At 37.6% G+C, this 18,561-nt stretch overlaps 1 protein-coding gene across 1 annotated transcript; it reads left to right on the forward strand.

Annotated features, from left to right (window-relative positions):
- The first annotated feature begins 525 nt into the window (after positions 1-525).
- On the forward strand, positions 526-18,307 carry gpam (glycerol-3-phosphate acyltransferase, mitochondrial). The gene is made up of 21 exons (XM_028476825.1): positions 526-736; positions 3,401-3,537; positions 4,191-4,310; positions 4,753-4,826; positions 5,703-5,816; positions 6,019-6,168; positions 6,274-6,373; positions 6,784-6,920; positions 7,035-7,134; positions 9,155-9,367; positions 10,158-10,271; positions 10,380-10,465; positions 10,906-11,018; positions 13,343-13,413; positions 14,002-14,269; positions 14,443-14,600; positions 15,543-15,620; positions 15,720-15,851; positions 15,934-16,123; positions 16,285-16,343; positions 17,591-18,307. Exons 2-21 carry the CDS (start codon positions 3,454-3,456, stop codon positions 17,705-17,707), a joined length of 2,478 nt encoding a protein of 825 aa, XP_028332626.1. The 5' UTR covers positions 526-736; positions 3,401-3,453; the 3' UTR covers positions 17,708-18,307.
- The last annotated feature ends 254 nt before the right edge of the window (positions 18,308-18,561 follow it).

Below are 18,561 nucleotides of genomic sequence, written 5' to 3' on the forward strand. Positions count from 1 at the left end.
AAATTAAGTGAAAAATAATGATAAACCAAATTATAACAAACATAATGACAGCAAATGATTTTTTTGCATTAAAAAAATTGATTTAAATGACATAAAATGTTTCGATGATAGTAGGCCAGTTCTTTAAATTTTTGTCTTTATCATTCAATAAAATTAAATAAAACACGTTTTCAATCAAAAGAAAAATCACTTTAATAAAAAAAATCTTTTCAATCAAAAAAAAGTGTTCAAATGCATTATTTGGGTCTCTTTTTTTTGCATTTGAACACTTTTTTCTTCTATCAAAATGTTTATTTTTGATTGAAGTTATTTTTCTTTTGATTGAAAAGGTTTTTTTTTTCTTTTAAGTTCTTTAAATTACTTGTTTTGGTGAACTTCAAAGAGTTAAAATTAAGCTTTTGTTTTTAAAATAATCAGAAGTAAAGAGATCTTATTCGCGGAACAAGCTGCATTGGAGTCATGTGTTCTGCGCTTTAGCTCGGTGCTGCCCTCCACTGGCCACTGTTAGCATTGCAGTGCCGGCATTTGGTGTTGCAGCTAAAACAACAGAGCAGTGAGACCTTCAGCCTCCTGTCACACATCCAGTCCGAGCTGGAGCCCCGTCGCCTCACAGCACAGGAGGCTTTTGTGTCCCTAAACCGGGCTCTGAATTCACCAACGGCTGCCTGTTTTGTTTTGTTTTTTAATCGACAGACATGATTTTCAGGACATGAAGCAGCGTAATATGAAGGTTACGGTAAGCATGATATATCTGTAGCCCTGCTAACGAGCTAAAAGATGACGCTAGCATAGCATTCCTAGCTGCACTATTTGATAAAACCATTATTAAAGTGGTTCGGCTTCGCCATGGTAACAGTAGGCGCGTGTCAGCTAGTTTAAACCAGCGCCTCGTTTCTCTGACAGCTACAATGACATTGCTTTGAATAGCGGTCTGCTTTCTACTGCTAGGTCTGACCTAGTAAATCATCATTCTGGATCTAAATGATGGCAAATGAAAGCATCATTTGTTTATAAAACTATATATTTCGTGAGGTTAAATGGACACCATTGTTGTAATGTAATGTGCCCCATGATGACACGCTGCACACGCTGGCAAACAGGGTTAAATATTTAATTAAACATTTAAACATTGCATGGCCATTAAACATGAAATCTAATCTCGTTGGTTTGTTTAGCCATTTTTACAGTGAGATTACATTTGAAGTCAAACTATGCCCAGGGCTAGCAGACAGCTAGGGTACCCAGTTAGTGCTATTGTTGTCTGCTCGGCTAGTTATCCGCACTGCCCATCTGTCACAAAGACTTCTCCTGTTTGACCTCATTATTGAAGACGGTTTAAAACCAAAAGCGTGTGAGACGAGATTAACCCGATGTGTACAGGATGAGAAGTGTAAAGTGTAAAATACGCTGCTTATCCCAATTGGCTTGCTAGTTTAATTCAATCAATATTTTCAAGGGGAATTTGGCTTAACAGAGCATTATTATTAGTGTTGGGCATCGCCAGGTACCTCGCGATACGATATATCGCGATATTTTGCCCTACGATGGCGATATTGTCGCGATTCGGCGATAATCAATATATTGCGAGAAATTTTATCCACGATATGTCACAATATCTGTGTCACTGAAGAAATTCAGAATGTATCTACTGCACTGAATCCATTTCACAGGAATTACAAGATGTTGTCAATCAACTTCACTTGAATGACAGCAAAGTAACACACACACACACACGCACACACACACACACACAGTGTAAATTTGTAAATATCCACTTCTCACCTATTGTCTTATTGTACTGTGTATGTACTTAACTGCAATATTTCTGTATCATGTTGATATTTTCATATATTTAAAAAAAAAAAAAAATCAATATTTGGCGCTAGTGAATTGATAACATCGCAAGACGAAACCTCACTATATATTCTTGTATCGCTATTTTGACACACCTCTAATTATTATTATGATTATGGCAGCATTATTTTGAAAACATGCACCAACAAATACAAAGCATAGTCAAACTAAGCCAGGTTTTCCAAAAACCTGGCTATTAATTAATAATATTCATTTGAATATTCACAAATAAGGTTGTTTGTGAATTACTTGTTATTTTTGTAATAATAATAATAATAATAATAATAAAATATCAACACCATTCTTTTTTTTTGTTTATTTGTTGTTTTTTAGGTAAATGCCTCCCACCTATGGAACCTCATTCCCTCCAGTAAAAAAATAAAATATAATAATAATAATTATATTCCAAAATCTTAAGTCATAATTATGGGATAGTATCTCATAATAATCACTTATATTTATTATTATTTTTTACTTTTCCTAGTTTTTTTAGGGGGGGGGTTAGTGGTGGGAATGGGCTTCCATACCCACCTTATTCCTGACTTCTTTGTATGTTTTTTCTTTTTTTTTTTTTAGTTAAATCAAAAGAACCGACTCATTAAATGGTTTCATTGAAGATTCGTTAAAACTCAGGGAATTTAAAAGAAAAAGTTTGCTTTTACAAAAAGATAACTTTTACATCAAACAACAACCGATAAGTGATTAATCGCGGGTTTTTTTTTTTATTCTTAAATTTCCAAAACATAAATGTCCTAATCTGTTTTAATTCTTTAATTAAGAAGCTTTTTTTTTTTTTGCCTCCAACAAATCTCGGTCATTGACCCTTTTAGAAACACTGCTTCTCCCCATCTGTGTGCACAGCACCTACCCCGACTGCCATGCTGCCAAAAAACGTTTCAAAGTACTTTCATTCATTGCAATTCAATACAATTCAGTTAGAAAGACTTTTATTTTACTCTAGAGGACATTCAGTCTCTTCTCTAGCTCACACTTGTTGATCACAGCCGATGAAGATGGAATGTTTGCAGTGAGTAACTTCATTCACTAAGTCAACTTTTAACCATGTTTTCCCAAACAATTTACTCATTCTTTCCTAAATTATTTTAAATCTGTCTTGATTGTCATTAGTCAGATCAGTTCCTGCATCACTTACCCCAAACAATTGTCATTCAATATGATCAGTTGTGTTAAAGCAGAAAGGTACCAACATGCTGTTGTTTATTTAGTAAAATGTTAAAGTTTTTGTACAACACTCGCTTATATTTATTATTGTGAAACTGTCAAGGTCAATGATGCTTACATTTATGAAAAGGCATTAAATACTGTTTGATTCCTCTTATTTACAAAATGAGATTTTTCAAAATGTGTGTTAACACTCATTCATTCCGTCATTATGCTCTATAGATGTATTTTCATAGAATTCTGACCAAAATGATGTGCCAAACAAGGTTGAGAACCACTGGTTTACAAAATGAACATTTCCAGGAATAATGGCTGTGCTCAGATCGTTTACATTCTGACTTTTCAATATTTTGTTCTGTGGCAGCTTGTCAGCTAGTGCTGTGTGATCTGGAGGTAGAGGAAAGAACCTCAGAGACAATGGAGGTGTCAGATGGTCTGTTGCTGCAGGTCAACAATGGAGAGCAGTGGTCAAACCGCTGGAAACATCCTAATGAAGACTTGGTAAGTCAATAATCTGTGAAGGAATTACTTCTCTTTATGTGCACAAGTTATGAGGCCGAACAATACATTGTGTGAGGTTTTTAGGCCGGGCTACCGGACTCAAAACGCCCTCATTTTGTTCTTCTTTTTCTTGTTTTTGTTGTTGTTGTGTTCACTAGTTAAAATCACTGCTCCTCTATTATTCGTGAACGGATCGGGCTGAAATTTGGTAGCTATAATCTTTGGACGTGTACGCATCGACGCTCTGAGCCCAGTTTTTGATTTATGGCCCCAAAAGAAGAAAAAAAACAAAAGTTGATTTCTCATTTTTTTGTGAGTCAAATATTACGACAGTTGGTGGTACTAAATCATTGACACATACCAATATACAGTATAAATGGGGTCCATTACCCCGTATGTGTCACAAGGAGGCCCCAGTTTTAAAATGACTACTCCTCCATTAATGCTTGTTGAATCAGGCTGTCTAGATGTCTAGAGCCTCTCGGAGACCTTTTTTACTCGGTGGAACCGAGTCATTTGACTGAATTCTCGAGTACGTGGTACGTGATATTCGGCGCGGAGACGTTCAGCGGGCCTGGCCGCAGTTCATCTGAACTTGTTTCTTCAGTTTAACTCACTTCTGTGTTTGACGTTGTTTGACGTTGCGTTCCCAGGACCGCAGCACCAGCCCCTCAGTGCTGCGCTGTGTCACCAGCACGTGGAAGGAGGGCCTGCTCAACAGAAAACGTCCCTTTGTGGGCCGTTGTTGTCACTCCTGTACACCACAGAGCTGGGTAACTTTACACTACAGCACATGAACTCTACCTGTACCATTCATTCAGTTAAACTGAATAGTTTGTGTTAATGGTAATGCTGTTAATAGAAAGAAAACAGTCGAGGAGCTGCTCCTCGACTGTGTATACAAAAGAAATCATGGTTGGAATTTTTCTATGTGAAAACAGGGCAGAACTTTTTCATCACGCTTCTTGAAAAACTGGTCTATCCTCCAGAGTGATTCATTTTTTAAATAAGTTTGCAATTGTAGTGACTGAAAAAAACAAAACAAAAAAGAAACATGTTTTTCTTGTGCATATTTTTTTGGATCTCTCTCTTAAGGCTGTTGAAGCTAATTAGTTCCATGGGACTGATTATGTGTAAGTGAGCAAAAAGTGGTTTGGATGCATGGTTACTTACTTCTGTATTAATGTGATTCCTCTATTTTTGTCATCATCTCAGGAGAGACTGTTTAACACCAGTATTCCATCTTTGGGACTGCGTAATGTCATCTACATTAATGAGACCCATACAAGGTAAATAATAAATGTTCTCTTTTCTGTATCTTTGTTCAGAACTTAATGTTAGATTAAACCTTGAGGTATTTATTTATTAACCTATTTTACATCTGATGATCTTTACACTCTAACGTTAGAGGCTCAGACTTCTCATGTATGCTGTTGTTATTACAATTCAAGCTAGCGTCATACTTGTTAACAACCTATAAATAATATATCCAGTGAAGGCAAAAGCAGCGATCTTTGGAAGCGTAGACGGATAAATAATTTAAAGGGTTTGTCAGACGACTCCAAACTCGCAGCAGAAAACAAAACAAGATGCAACATATCAACACAAATCAGCTTTTAAATTAGTTTTAATTTCTTAGCTGCAGGGGGTGTAATTAAAACTTCATGACAGAGACAAAATAGTGTAGTTAGGTTTGGTGTTTTAGTGTAGGGAGGAAAATTACACGTAAAATTCCACGGGAAATTAAGCTCAAGAATTTTGTGAGTATCAAAAATAAAAATAAACTTTTCAAGGCAATTATTAATTGGAATTTGGGAGTAATTTTCAATAACTGATGATAAAATTTCTGATAATGCCAAAATGTGTTTTCCATACTCTATTCAATATCTCTAATAAGAGCCAACTTAAATTCTGAAAATTTTCTTTCTTTATAATTCTTGGAATTTTGCAACCATAGTGAAAATGTTATGCTTTTTAACTGTATTATTATTTTTTAATTGAATTATGAATGGATGCTAATATTTAAAATATTTAATTTCAATTCAAAACTACCATAAAAAATGATTATTTCTGAATAATCTCAAGATTGCTGAGTTTAAGTTCCTGTGGGAATTTACTGTACATTCTTTTTTAACATGTGATTGCTGTTTTGTATGCTCATTTAGACAGCGGGGCTGGTTGGCACGCAGGCTGAGTTATGTGCTGTTTGTCATGGAGAGAGACGTCCATAAGGACATGTTCACCAGAAATGTGGTGGACAATGTGCTCAACAACAGCAGGTATGCAACAAAACTCATTTATTTAGCATCAGGTAAAAGTTTAACACATGTCAAACACTAATGTGTGGCTTTTGTTCAGTCACTGTGTCAATATGTCATCTAAAACATCTACAATATGTGAAAAATGTCCATAATTACCATAATGTTTTGAAAAAAACTTTTTTTTTTTTCTATGCGTGCATTTTGGATTTGTTGCTTTCAGGGTGGAGACTGCGATTGTGGATGTTGCCACTGATACGGTTGCTGATGGGAGACAACCTGGCAAGGAGCAAAAAGCTGTGACAAAAGTGAAACAAAAAGCCAGGGCTTTCCTCCAGGAGATGGTGGCCAACGTCTCACCAGCCTTCATTAGGTATTGTTGAGCCTCATGGAGCAGCATTTAATGCTTGGAGTGCACTGGAAAGACTTTTATTGTGTTATATTTTGATTTGAACACATTGGTTCTCTTGTTTTTCAGACTGACAGGATGGGTGCTGCTTCGACTTTTTAACGGTTTCTTCTGGAGCATCCAGATCCACAAAGGACAGCTGGAAATGGTGAAGAAAGCTGCTACTGAGGTTAGAGAACCTGTGCTACACAACTTTCAACAGGGTTGGGATCAATTATAATTGTAATCACGTAATTAATTACAATTATGACATAATTGTAACTGGAAAAATCTGTTGCTGTTGTAATCATAATTGAATTGGCTTACACATATGTAAATCACACTTAATACAATATTTTAAATATTAAGTATTTGACGTTCAGAGGGAAAATAACAGTTGTACCGTAATTGGAAAATATGTAATTGAGTTGTAACTGAACATGGATGAGTTAAGGGGTAATTGTAATTTAAGATGTAATTGAGCATTGGTCTGTTGTGATTCCTTTAAACAAATGGAATGAAAACACGGTTTTCCTCACTTTTTTCATGTTAAAATGGATTTTAGATTTTAATAAATCCTTCTGCGTTTTCTCCTTTTAGCAAAATGTGCCCATGGTTTTCCTCCCAGTTCACAAATCTCACATCGACTACTTGCTCATCACGCTGATTCTCTTCTGTCACAACATCAAAGCGCCGCACATCGCTGCTGGAAACAACCTTAGCATCCCCATCCTCAGGTGATTTCACTGGTCTGGAGATCAGCACTGCATTGGGAAAATGCTGAAACAATTCTAATGACTTGTTGAGGAGAATGAAAAATTCATTGTTGAATCTACTGTTTGTGTTTGCAGCACCCTAATCCGTAAGCTTGGGGGGTTCTTTATCCGACGGAAAATGGAGGAGGCTGGAGATGGGAAGAGAGACGTTTTGTACAGATCCTTGTTGCATGCAGTAAGTCTGACGTTTTAATATAAGAGTGCTGGGTTGTTTAAGAAGTTAAGATTTCAAATTTGTCTTAAAGGTCCGTATCATGCTATTTTTCACTCATGTCCATTTGTTCTACATAATATTTGAGGTTTATTTTCCCAAACTCGCCTGTTTTCCAGAGTTTCAGCCCTCTGAAAAGTCACTTTAATGACACTTCTAAAAACAGGCTGTTTTGGGGCCTTTATGCATATGCATGAGTGGGCGTGTCTGTAGACAGAGACTCCACACAACAGCTGATCGCTATAGCGATTTTCTTTTGCTGTTCACAAACTCTTGTTATTGTTTCCTGCCAAAAAACTGCACATTACAGTAAAACGCATGGATTTTTAAGAGTCAGACAAATGCTGCTGCACGGTGTGTGTTTATCACATCAGCAGTGGAGTCAGTCAGCTGCTTCAAACACTCACCGGAGCTGCTATGTCACTTTCTTGTCATCCTCACCACTACTTATTACAGAAATAGTCCATTCAAGGTGATAGTCCACTGTCTGGTCCAACCGCTGCGTTGCATTGGGTCACAAACACGTGGGATCATCTGTAAAGGTGATACGAGGCAATATAACGGTTACTAAAAATGAAACTGATTGTAACTGCTCTGGGTGCTACTCCGTTGCTGTCCACTGCTTCTTTGGGAGGGGTTAAAGGCAGAGAACACATAACTGCATAAATGCTTAGCCACATAACTCACATTTTTTAAACTGTACCTGTATGTGTTCAGAAAGTTGTTCTCATAAATCCCATGATAGGGATTATCTCATACACAAATGTCGATGGTAGAAATTACCGCTTCGAGTTGTTTTTTTAATCCATCATCAAACAATTGGTTTGTTTAAAAATAGTGACGTGAACTTAAGAAAAATTTCTCGCATTGTATTGTGGGATTTGGAGTCACGTAGAGGTATGCAAAGATGAACTTGAATGGCTGCACTTCTCTCTCACAGTCTGAGGTCTATTTCAAGACAAATACCTTTGTTTCAAGCTGTCTGCAGGACAGAAGACAGCTGCTCTCTACTCAGCCGTAGAGCTGTGAGCGGGCCTCAAAAGTTTGGCCTGAGCCCGACACAATAAGCAGATATTTTTAGGCATAAACCTGTTACAGCCTGAAACTATTCAAATCTGTGCATGCACGCAGCTCAAGAATGAGTCAAGAAAGAATTGTTTATACATTTAACATCATTTTTTCATTTTCTAGAGGCCAGCCTTCGATTCCATTCAAGACCTCAGCATCCATGTTTTCACGCAGGGTTCCCGTGGATCCTTAAAGTCTGAAAAGGCATTAAATTAATTCATCTAAAAATAATTTTTCAGAAGTCATAAACTTTAACACATAAGTATAATTTTATGATTGTAATTAGTCTCACATTTCAAAATATGTATAACCAACATGGGAAAATTGCCTTTCCAACAAAGATTTTTCTTAATTGTTCTTAATTTTTGTTGTTGTTTCATAGATTTCTGGCTATTTTTGTCGTTATCTTGAGTTTTTGGAGTGATTTTGATTATTTTAGTCTGTTTTATTGGTCATTTTGTGTATTTTTGTGTGTTTACTTTGGGGGCTTACAGTTACACTAGAAAAAAAATGACCCTAACCCTATGTAATTGATGAATTTAATTTGACTAAAGCTGTATGAACCCTGTCACGTTGAGGCCGTATGAAATAAAAAAAATTAAGACTGAAGTAGACTCAGCCCGTCGAGTCAAGTCAAGTTTGAGCAAAAATCGTACTACTAAGCAGGCTCTAGCATGTGCATGTGCACTGCTTTTTACCTTGCCTTAGGCTAAATTTTACCGACTTTACTTTCACCTTGTAAAATGACCAACTCTGCGTAGTCAAAAATCTAAATGAGAAGCAGGTTTCACCCACTGAAAATATGACCTTCATGCACAAAATTTGCTTGTGTTATTTGACCCACAGTTGCACTTTCTCTACCCCTTAATTTGCTTTCTCTCATTTTTTAAAACCCTCCTCATCAATCTTCCTGCAGTACACAGAGGAGTTGTTGCGGCAGCAGCAGTTTTTAGAGGTCTACTTGGAGGGGACACGTTCACGCAGCGGAAAGCCGTCTCCAGCACGTGCAGGCATGCTGTCCATCGTGGTCGACACGCTGTTACTGGGGTCCATCAAAGACGTACTGGTGGTGCCCATTGGCATCTCATACGACCGCATCATTGAAGGAAACTACAATAGTGAACAGCTGGTAAGCTCTGAGATGATGCTGTTATTTTTAGGGGTTTTCTGACAAATGTTTTTATTTTGGTGCAGATCAGGGTTACAGATATTATGTAATTATAATTGTACTGAAAGAATCTGTTGCTGTTTTAATCACAATCCAGTTGTAATTGAGTTTAGATAGTTTAATTTGTAATTGTAATTAGCATGGAAAATCTACAAAAAAAACAATCTATTAAACGCAAAACTGGTGAACCATGCTACAATTATTAAAATATGTTTCATATCAACATTTTTTTTGTTTTTTTAAAAAATAAAATGAAATCCAAGGGTATACTGACACATAAAAAGCTCAGACGCCCGCACCAAAAATATTTAAACCAATATTTTCATTGATTAGAAAGTCAAACAAGGAAACCAAAAGATGAAAAACAAATTGGATGATAGATGACATTTTTAAGTATATTTTACAGCTCATTTCAGACTTGGGTCCTAACTGACCTGTTATCATAAGAGATGCTAACACAAGAGGAGATTAAGTTGTGATTCAATGAATTTGAACTTTAAGTAATTGAGAATGTAATTGTAATTTACTTTCAGGGGAAAAATAATATTTGTAATTGGGAAAAAATGCTGATCACCGTCATAATTTAATTGTAATTGAAGACTTAATTGTAATTGACCCCAACTCTTGGTACAGGTAGAAAATGTATTCATGCCAGGTTAAGAAAGAAAATGATTTAATACCATAAATAGGAATATTTATATTAGTTATTTCAGTGTGGATTAGGTGCATCTCATCTAATATGTTCTTGAAGGGAAAGCCCAAGAAGAATGAGAGCTTGTGGGGAATCGCCTGTGGAGTGTTCAGGATGCTGAGGAAGAACTACGGCTGTGTGCGTGTTGACTTCAACCAACCTTTCTCTCTAAAGGTAACTTTCTGTTTTCAGACTGCTTATGTACAAAAGGAGGCACTGGATTTCAATTATTACTGTTAAATGTTACTCTGAAGCTTTAAAGTAACTATTTGTTACTAACAGGAGTACCTGGACACACAGAGAAACCGACATGTACCTCCACCCATGTCCCTGGAACACACTCTGATGCCTGCTATTATTTCTGCCCAGTAAGTCGAGCCACTGTTCATGTCAACCACACGTGCACATCGGACTCCCTTCCTCCTTTTTTTAAATATCACCAAACAGTTTGTGGTCTGACATGTGAGAGCAGCCTCTCAGCTGGTACTTTGAGCTGTGGACGGGGTTACCAGAGTTCAATGATGAGTATCGAGCGCCTTCAAACCTGACTGTTCCAGTTAAACAAGACCTGCCCTAAAATTATTAATGCTGCTGCAAACACAATTGGTTTTGTTACATTTCTACATGTAAAGCTAGTTTTTGTAATTACAAACACACGAGGCATTCTCTGAACAGAGTGGAATGTATCCTGTGTGTAACAGGACAGTGTTTGTTTTGATCACACAATAGTTGTGGTAAATTACACACACACACAGATTAAAGTGGAACGCCTGCGTTGGATCGTTACGTGTGTTTTCTTTTTGTGCAGGCCTGAAGCTCAGCTGTTTGAAGGGCAGGAGGAGCAGCAGATGAATCAGGGGCTGCCTGATGACATATTTAGGCGACAGCTAATCAACAACCTGGCCAAGCACGTTCTCTTCAGTGAGTCACTGACAAAGCCGCACACATGGAGAAATCAATTCAAAAAGTAACAAACGCTTCGTTATCATCATATTGTTTAATTACACCAGCCCGTCATTAGTTTGTCCACCAACTGGTAAAGTAAGTGAAAATAATTTTCTCGGAAATGGCTTTTTATGTTGATGGTATAGATATGGGAATAGGGGACCATCAAAGTTGATGTTTAACCTGAAATATATGGGTATGTTTTAATGAGAGAGCCATAATCTGATAACTGGAAAACTTGGTCAGAGCATCCAAACTGCAGTCAGTATTTACCAAAAGTGGTAGGGCTGGGCAATATATCGATATTCAAGATATGTCAAGTTTTATATTTTGGCGATATAGAAAATTACATATATGGATATTAGTATTTTTTATAGCTTATTTTGAATTAAAATACTTGTTGTAGGAGTTGCTACTTTCACTACTTCTCAGAACAGTGTGAAAAGCAGGTAGATGGATTTCTCAGTGCGTCCTAACTCAGACCTTCCTCTAAACAAGCCACACTACAGAACTCACTCACACGTGCTGTCCCTTATAGGAGAAAAAGCCAAAAGTTTATGAATAAATGTGCCTGTGTGGCATTTTGCATCTGCAAATTTAACCCAAAATGGTCTTTCTGGTCAGACTTAATTTGAATTTAAATTATCAAGATTTATATTGTATATCGTCATTTTAAGAAAAATATTGAGCTATGAATTTATGTCCATATCGCCCAGCCCTAACCTAGTGGAAAAGTGTGCAACTTATCTATTGTTCAACTGCTGAGTTTTATATTCTATGTACACTGTTCTATGTACACACCACAGGTATGTGACAGTTTGTTGGTTTTGCCAGTCTGTGTCCTCCCATGAACTGGACTTTGAGCAGAAAGTTGCTCAAAACAAATATTTATTTTTACATCCTTCTTAAGACAATTCATCTCCATTGCTGACCTTAGTGACATAACACCAGATGTTACCATTAAATGAAAGGACTTTTCCTGTTGTAACCTTTAGGTACCAGATATCACAGCACACACTCAGAGGTCCTGTAGAGTCTATATCAGGAGTATCATTTTAGTTCAGGGGCCAAATACGAAGCAGTTTGATCTCAAGAGGGCCAAATGTAGAAAAATGAGTAATTTCAACATTATTGTGCCCTAGTGACACATTTTTATTTAATTAAGAAAAATGTTATGTAATAATTTGAGGAAATTGAAAAGATTTTGTAGGAATTTTGAGGTTTTTTTTTTTACAGTTTAACGTAAAATATAACTGCCATCATGTGTGGCCTCTGCAAATATTGTTATCGAATTCGAATTCGATGCTCCAAAGGGCCGGATTTGGGCCCCGGGCCTTGAGTTTGACACGTGTCAAAAATATAGCCAGGTTTTTATGATTTTTTAGTTTCTGGGTAGATCTGGTTTAATCATATTGTATTAAAGATAGTACTAATCAAAGACATTATTTAGTTAAACCACTGTTCAGCAGATCTTATAAATGCAGTATGATGTATTGATGTGGGTTTTGTTTGATTTTCACACGTAACACACCAGTCTTTGTCCTGTGTTAAACCTGTCCCTGTCCTCTCAGTGAAACCCTATCTGTCGTCACACTGCCTCCGTTAATTGAAACCCAACACAGCACTAGTGCAGCATCAGCCCACCCGCTCCCAATCACTCCGTGTTTTTGCCCTTTGGGAAGCACTATAGAAACCGGTTCTCCCCAGCTCTTTGAGCCGCATTCTCCCAGCCAGCCTCTCCCTTCCCCCTGCCCTCAGCCAATCACAGGGCCTCTAGCAGGATGGCATGTTGTTTTCAGCCAATAGGGTGAAGGGGAGAACAGAATTGCAGCAGGGAGGAAGAATGCAGCACTGGATCTGGTGTGTGACACCTCTAGGCTGAAGGCACGGTGGGGATGACCTTTAGTAACCTTTGGGAAGCATGCAGATACATTTTTACTGTATCTGCCATGAAAAATCTGGATTTTTTAACCCACCAACTGTGATATTTTAAGAATGGAAGAAGCAATAAAAGCACAACTAGATTCAAAAGATTTCCCCTTTATTCCATTTAGACTTTCCAACAAGAGTCCTCCTTAAATTGTGTTATTTTTAAAAGAAACATTAGCCAATATGTGGATCATTGTGGCTGTGTGGTTAATACCATCACTGTGTGCCTGCTCTGGTTTTAAAGCATCTCATTTGCATCCTCATATTTCCAGTATAAATACACAACAGTCGACTTTAATAATCATTTGAATTAACAACAGTTTTTTTTTTCCTAGTTTTACTCACTATATTCTCTGTTTTTCAATCGACAGCGGCCAATAAGTCATCGGCAATCATGTCTACGCACATTGTGGCCTGTCTGCTGCTGTACAGACACAGACAGGTGAGACACTTCTGATCATCTTTGTGTATTTTTTTTTCTATATTTTGAGTATGTTTCGGTTTGTATGTAAATATTTGACTGCACAAAACTGGTCGTCTGCTGCCCTCTGTAGGCATTTAGATGAAACTGCGTGGCAATGAGGAAGCATACAGCCAGTGTTGGGGTCAATTATAATTGTAATTGCATAATTAATAATTATTTGCAATTGTGGCATAATTATCATAGATGGAAAAGAAATTAGATGGTAGATATTTGTTTTTAGTGTATTTTACTGATTTAGGACCCGTTATCATTAGAGATGCTAACAGAAAGCTAACACAAGAGGAAGTTCACATTCATCAATTGTAATTTAACTTCAGTAATTGAGAACGTACCTGTAATTGTTATTGACTTTCTAATAATAAAAAATAATTGTAATTGGGTAAAAATGCTGGGAACTGTAATCGTAATTGAACATGGATAATTGGAAACGTAATTATAACAGACAAATGTAATTGAGCCCATCCCAGGATACAGCACTGCAAATATTAAGCCAGAATTCTACTCCTGACTCTGTGTAGTCATCAGTTTAGGTTTTGTGTTTTCTAGGGAGTGGCGCTGTCCAAACTCGTGGAGGACTTCTTCAACATGAAGGAGGAGATCTTGTCTCGCGACTTTGACCTGGGCTTTTCCGGGAACTCCGAGGACGTAGTGATGCGGGCGCTGCACCTGCTGGAAAACTGTGTGATTGTGACCAGCAGCGCTAATCGTAACGGAGAGTTCACCATCGCTCCCAGCCAGACTGTACCGGCGCTGTTTGAGCTCAACTTCTATAGCAACGGGCTTTTCCACGTCTTCATTCCTGATGCAATTATCGGTAGGTGGAGCAATGATTTTTGAGTCCTGGAGTAACCTTTATACTTGACCTGTCAACGTGTATTTTAGAAATGGTCACGAGTCATGATGTGTTTACGGGGTTGTTTGATTTTTGTGAACTCTTGAACTTTTAGTTGACGAGATTCTTTTGCTTGTTTGATCCTGTTTGCTCAGCCTGCAGCATCCTGTCCCTGCAGCGAGAGCTGGTTGTGGAGTCGGAGTCTAATCAAAGGTCAGGTGATCACGGTAGTGTTCTGCTCAGCCAGGAGCGACTCATCCGTAAGGCTGCTGGACTCTCCCACTTCCTCATCAATGAAGTGGCAGTAGCATCAGTAAGTCCTGTTTAATGTACGAATAGGATTGGGCAATATATCGAGCTTCAAGATATATCGTGTTTTCTATTTTGGCAATATAGAAAATTACATCTATATCGATATATAGATATTTTTTATAGCTTATTATCCCCCGACACAAAATGTGGAAGGGATATATAGGTTTTCTCAGAAACTGTTTAAGATAGGATAACCAAATTCGGTGTGTGGTTTCAGGGTATCAGTACCTTAAAGGAGTTCGAAAATGAGAAGTACGCAATTATTTCTTCCTGAGTTATTGCCCTTGTGTCATTTTTCTGTTCGAGGTATCTTCAAAGGGGACAGCTTTTCTTAGAAGACATTTAAGATAGTTAGTAATTTTATATTCTGATGTAATTAAATGTTTGTTATGTATACATTTAAGTTAGATTTAGGACAATTAGGAAAAGGTTGTGAGTTACAATGACAACCACTCTAGCGGGGGATGTTGATGACTGTCTTTTTGTTTGGTTTTAAAACTCTTGTTTAAGGAGTCGCTGCGTTTTACTACTTCTCCACAGCACAGTTAAACAAGCCACACTAAATAATTCACTCACACATGCTGTCGTTTATAGGAGATAAAGCCAAAAGTGGCAGATTTTGTACAACTATTTGTTCATAAATGTGCCTGTCTGCCATTTTTTCATCAGCATATTTAACCCTAAATAGTTTTTCTGGTCAGACTTTATTAAATATCAAGATATGATTTTTTTTTCTCCATATCCACAGCCCTTTGTAGGAATCATATGTTTTTAACACAAACTGTAAAATGTGTTAAATGTATTTATTTGATTGCAATAATAAAACATGCATAGCTGTTGTGAAAAGATTACACTACAAAAGAGAAACAATATAACACAAACGGAAGATAATTATCAATCTTCATTTTAAATATACTGTATATATTATTTTTCTGCTCCACAGCCCTGTCAGACTATTTACCAGGTTTTACTCGATGCAGTGGCCCGACTCATTCAGTACGGAGTTTTATATGTGGCAGAGGTGAGGAACGAGTTCTCTTCATGATGAACTACAAAAAGGTCCTCTTTTTGATGCTAACTGGTTGAAGTTTGAACTGGTTTTTATATTAATGTGCAACAGGAGGACCAAGAAGAGCTGAGCCCGACTGACGAGCCTTGGCCCAAGAAGTTTTCTGAACCCCTTTCATGGCGAAGTGACGAAGAGGATGAAGACAGTGATTTTGGTGAAGAACAGAGGGATCGCTACCTAAAGGTTTAGTTAAATAGTTATTTTCTGTTCACCAGTGCTCCTTTTACAGGGTGTGTTACATTTAGCTTGTTTTCATGTTTTTCAGGTCAGCGTTTCTGCCGAGCACCAGGAGTTCTTCATCTTCCTTCAGCGCTTGCTCAGTCCAGTCCTGGAGGCGTACAGCGGCGCAGCCATCTTTGTGCACAGTTTGAGTCAACCCATGCCAGAGTCCGACTTCACACAGAGGCTCTTTAAATACCTGCTGACTCGAACAGAGCGACAAGTGGCTGCATATGGTAATACTGCAATAATTACTGTAACTAATTCTGTACAATGTATGAAACGTCACGTTATGAAGCAATCCTTTCATAGAACATTATTTATTGCTTTTTATCTCTCAGGGATAAGGGACTGGTTTACATGTTGGTTTTTGAATGTTTTTTATCGTCTTTTAAAGGTGAAAGTGCGACTCATTACCTGGTTAAAAACACAGTGAGGACATTCAAAGAGCTCGGGGTAAGTATGAGTTTTGGGCTAAATATCTAGTCTGGTGTTCTAGAGGTCGGGTTCAGGTTCGGTTCAGTCCTAATTTTTTTTTTTTTTTACGGGCTCGGCACAGCGCGGTAAATGAGCGGTCAGGTGATGCGTTTTGATTAGCCATGACTCCCTCCCTGTCCCAAAGCAGATGCAGCTCAATCCTCACTTAAAGTACCAGATTTCTGAATGGGCTTTGGTCTGACGTTCAGGATGACTGCAATGTTCACGTGAACAATCCACTCTAACCCCACCATGCTATCAGAAAGTACACAAATAGGTCAAATAGTAGTTACATACAGGAAATAACCTGTTTTTCTTTTCATTTGTTTAGTCTTTTTAAATATTAGTGATTGTATGGATACATTTGAAGTAATAAATCAAGGTTAGAAAGAAAAATATCAATCTAAAAATTGAGTAGGCTATTAAATTATAGACTGAAAATCAAGGCTTATCAATAAGCGATCACCAAGCCTTTATATTTGTGTTTGTAACCAGAGGGTCACCGGTTCGAATCCAGCCTGGGCAAAATATTTTTGTGGAACTTTAACATTTTTACTTGAGTGCCCCTGCCCTAGGACATATGTAGTTATAAATGGTAATATGAAACCTGGTGTTTTAATGCCAGGTGTGGTACCCCTGTTCAAGCCCCTTAACTGTCTTGCAGACACTGCTCTATTTAAAGGGGTAGATCGCCTTCAGTTAGTGAGCAGTGAGCCCCCAAAGATAGGATAAATATCTGGAACTAATCAGAATCAGAATCAACTACATTTGTCACCCCAGGGGAGGGGTGTTTGGGCCGGGGTCCTGGGCGGAAAAGGAGAGGAAAGGATTTCCAGCCGCTGGAGGGCGCGGGCATAAAACTAGTACTTGTTTTTGCTATTGGTACTTGAATTACAGTTAGTTACCATTTTCCTGTTCTCGCAAGTTTAAAAAAAAATGTAATGCATTGTATTTCTTACCATTTTATACTTGTAAAGGTGAAATTTGTAATTATTGATGTATGTGTTATTGTTTATTATTGGGATATATTGTATCGTGACATGCAAATCTGGAATCGTATCATCAGATTCATGGCAATGCACACCCCCTTTTGGGTTTTGGTGCTCCTATTTAACCTAAATTTAGTGCCACAGTTTAGTTTTCTTTATTATTCTATTATTTATTCTCTTTAAATGTAATTTATCTGGGATGCATGCGAGCTGCTCTTCCTTCTTGTCGTCCTGTAGGTCCTGAAGGAGAGACGTGAGAACAAAGTGACGAGTTTGGAGCTAAGCAGCACCTTTCTACCTCAGGCCAACCGCAACAAACTCCTGCAGTACATCCTAGGTTTCATCCTGCTGTGACGGCCACACTGCTCCCACTGTACAAGGGCTTCTACTAGCTACTTCTTAACAATTTTTAGGTGCTACTCTGTGGAAAGCTTTACCAGGAAGTGCCTTCATTTAAAAGCCACTAACTGTTAGCTTGTAGAAACTCGAGAGACTCGAGGCCAGTCTTCCCTCGTTCGGTCCAGTCTCTGACTCTCTGTCATAGAAGTGTGCAACTTGTACTCAATATCATATCTGAGTGATAGTATTTTTTTTTATCGTACCTCTAATAATCTTTTTTTGGGAGGGGGGAGGAGAGCTAAAATATGATACTTTATTCTTAAGGTTAGAAAACATTTATACTTCAACAGCAAAAGCGAACAAAGCAAGCCGCCTTTTTATTTGTTTTAGAATAGATGCAAAACATGCATAAAAACATTTAAGGGTAAACAAATTATGCTTTTTTTTCACCTTTTGTTCTTAGCGTGCTTGAACATTAAACAATGTATTATAATGTAGTTTAATTAACTTAACATTAACAAACAACTTTCTGTATATAAGGCACACACAAAAAAAAAAAAGTCTCACATTATCCAATCCACTTATTGTAATTTGAGGCGTGCAAAGACATGTACACCCGAGACATGTCACCGGTCCGTCGCAGAATAATGTTTAAAATGTGTATACCTCTAAGTCTCACTAACCAAATTATGTTTTTGTTGTTTTTTGTTTGTGTTAATGATAACAAACGGTAGCAGAGCAGCTCGGTCATTTAATTTTAAAAGCATCGGGCTGTGTCTGCCGTGGTCATGTACAGCTAAGTGCATTCCAACAACTGACATTAAAGTGCTTTGGGTTCCACTTTTCATCCCAGATGAGAAGCAACTCAG

This window comes from Gouania willdenowi, chromosome 19 (genome assembly GCF_900634775.1).
Source record: "Gouania willdenowi chromosome 19, fGouWil2.1, whole genome shotgun sequence".
Lineage (NCBI taxonomy): Eukaryota > Metazoa > Chordata > Actinopteri > Blenniiformes > Gobiesocidae > Gouania > Gouania willdenowi.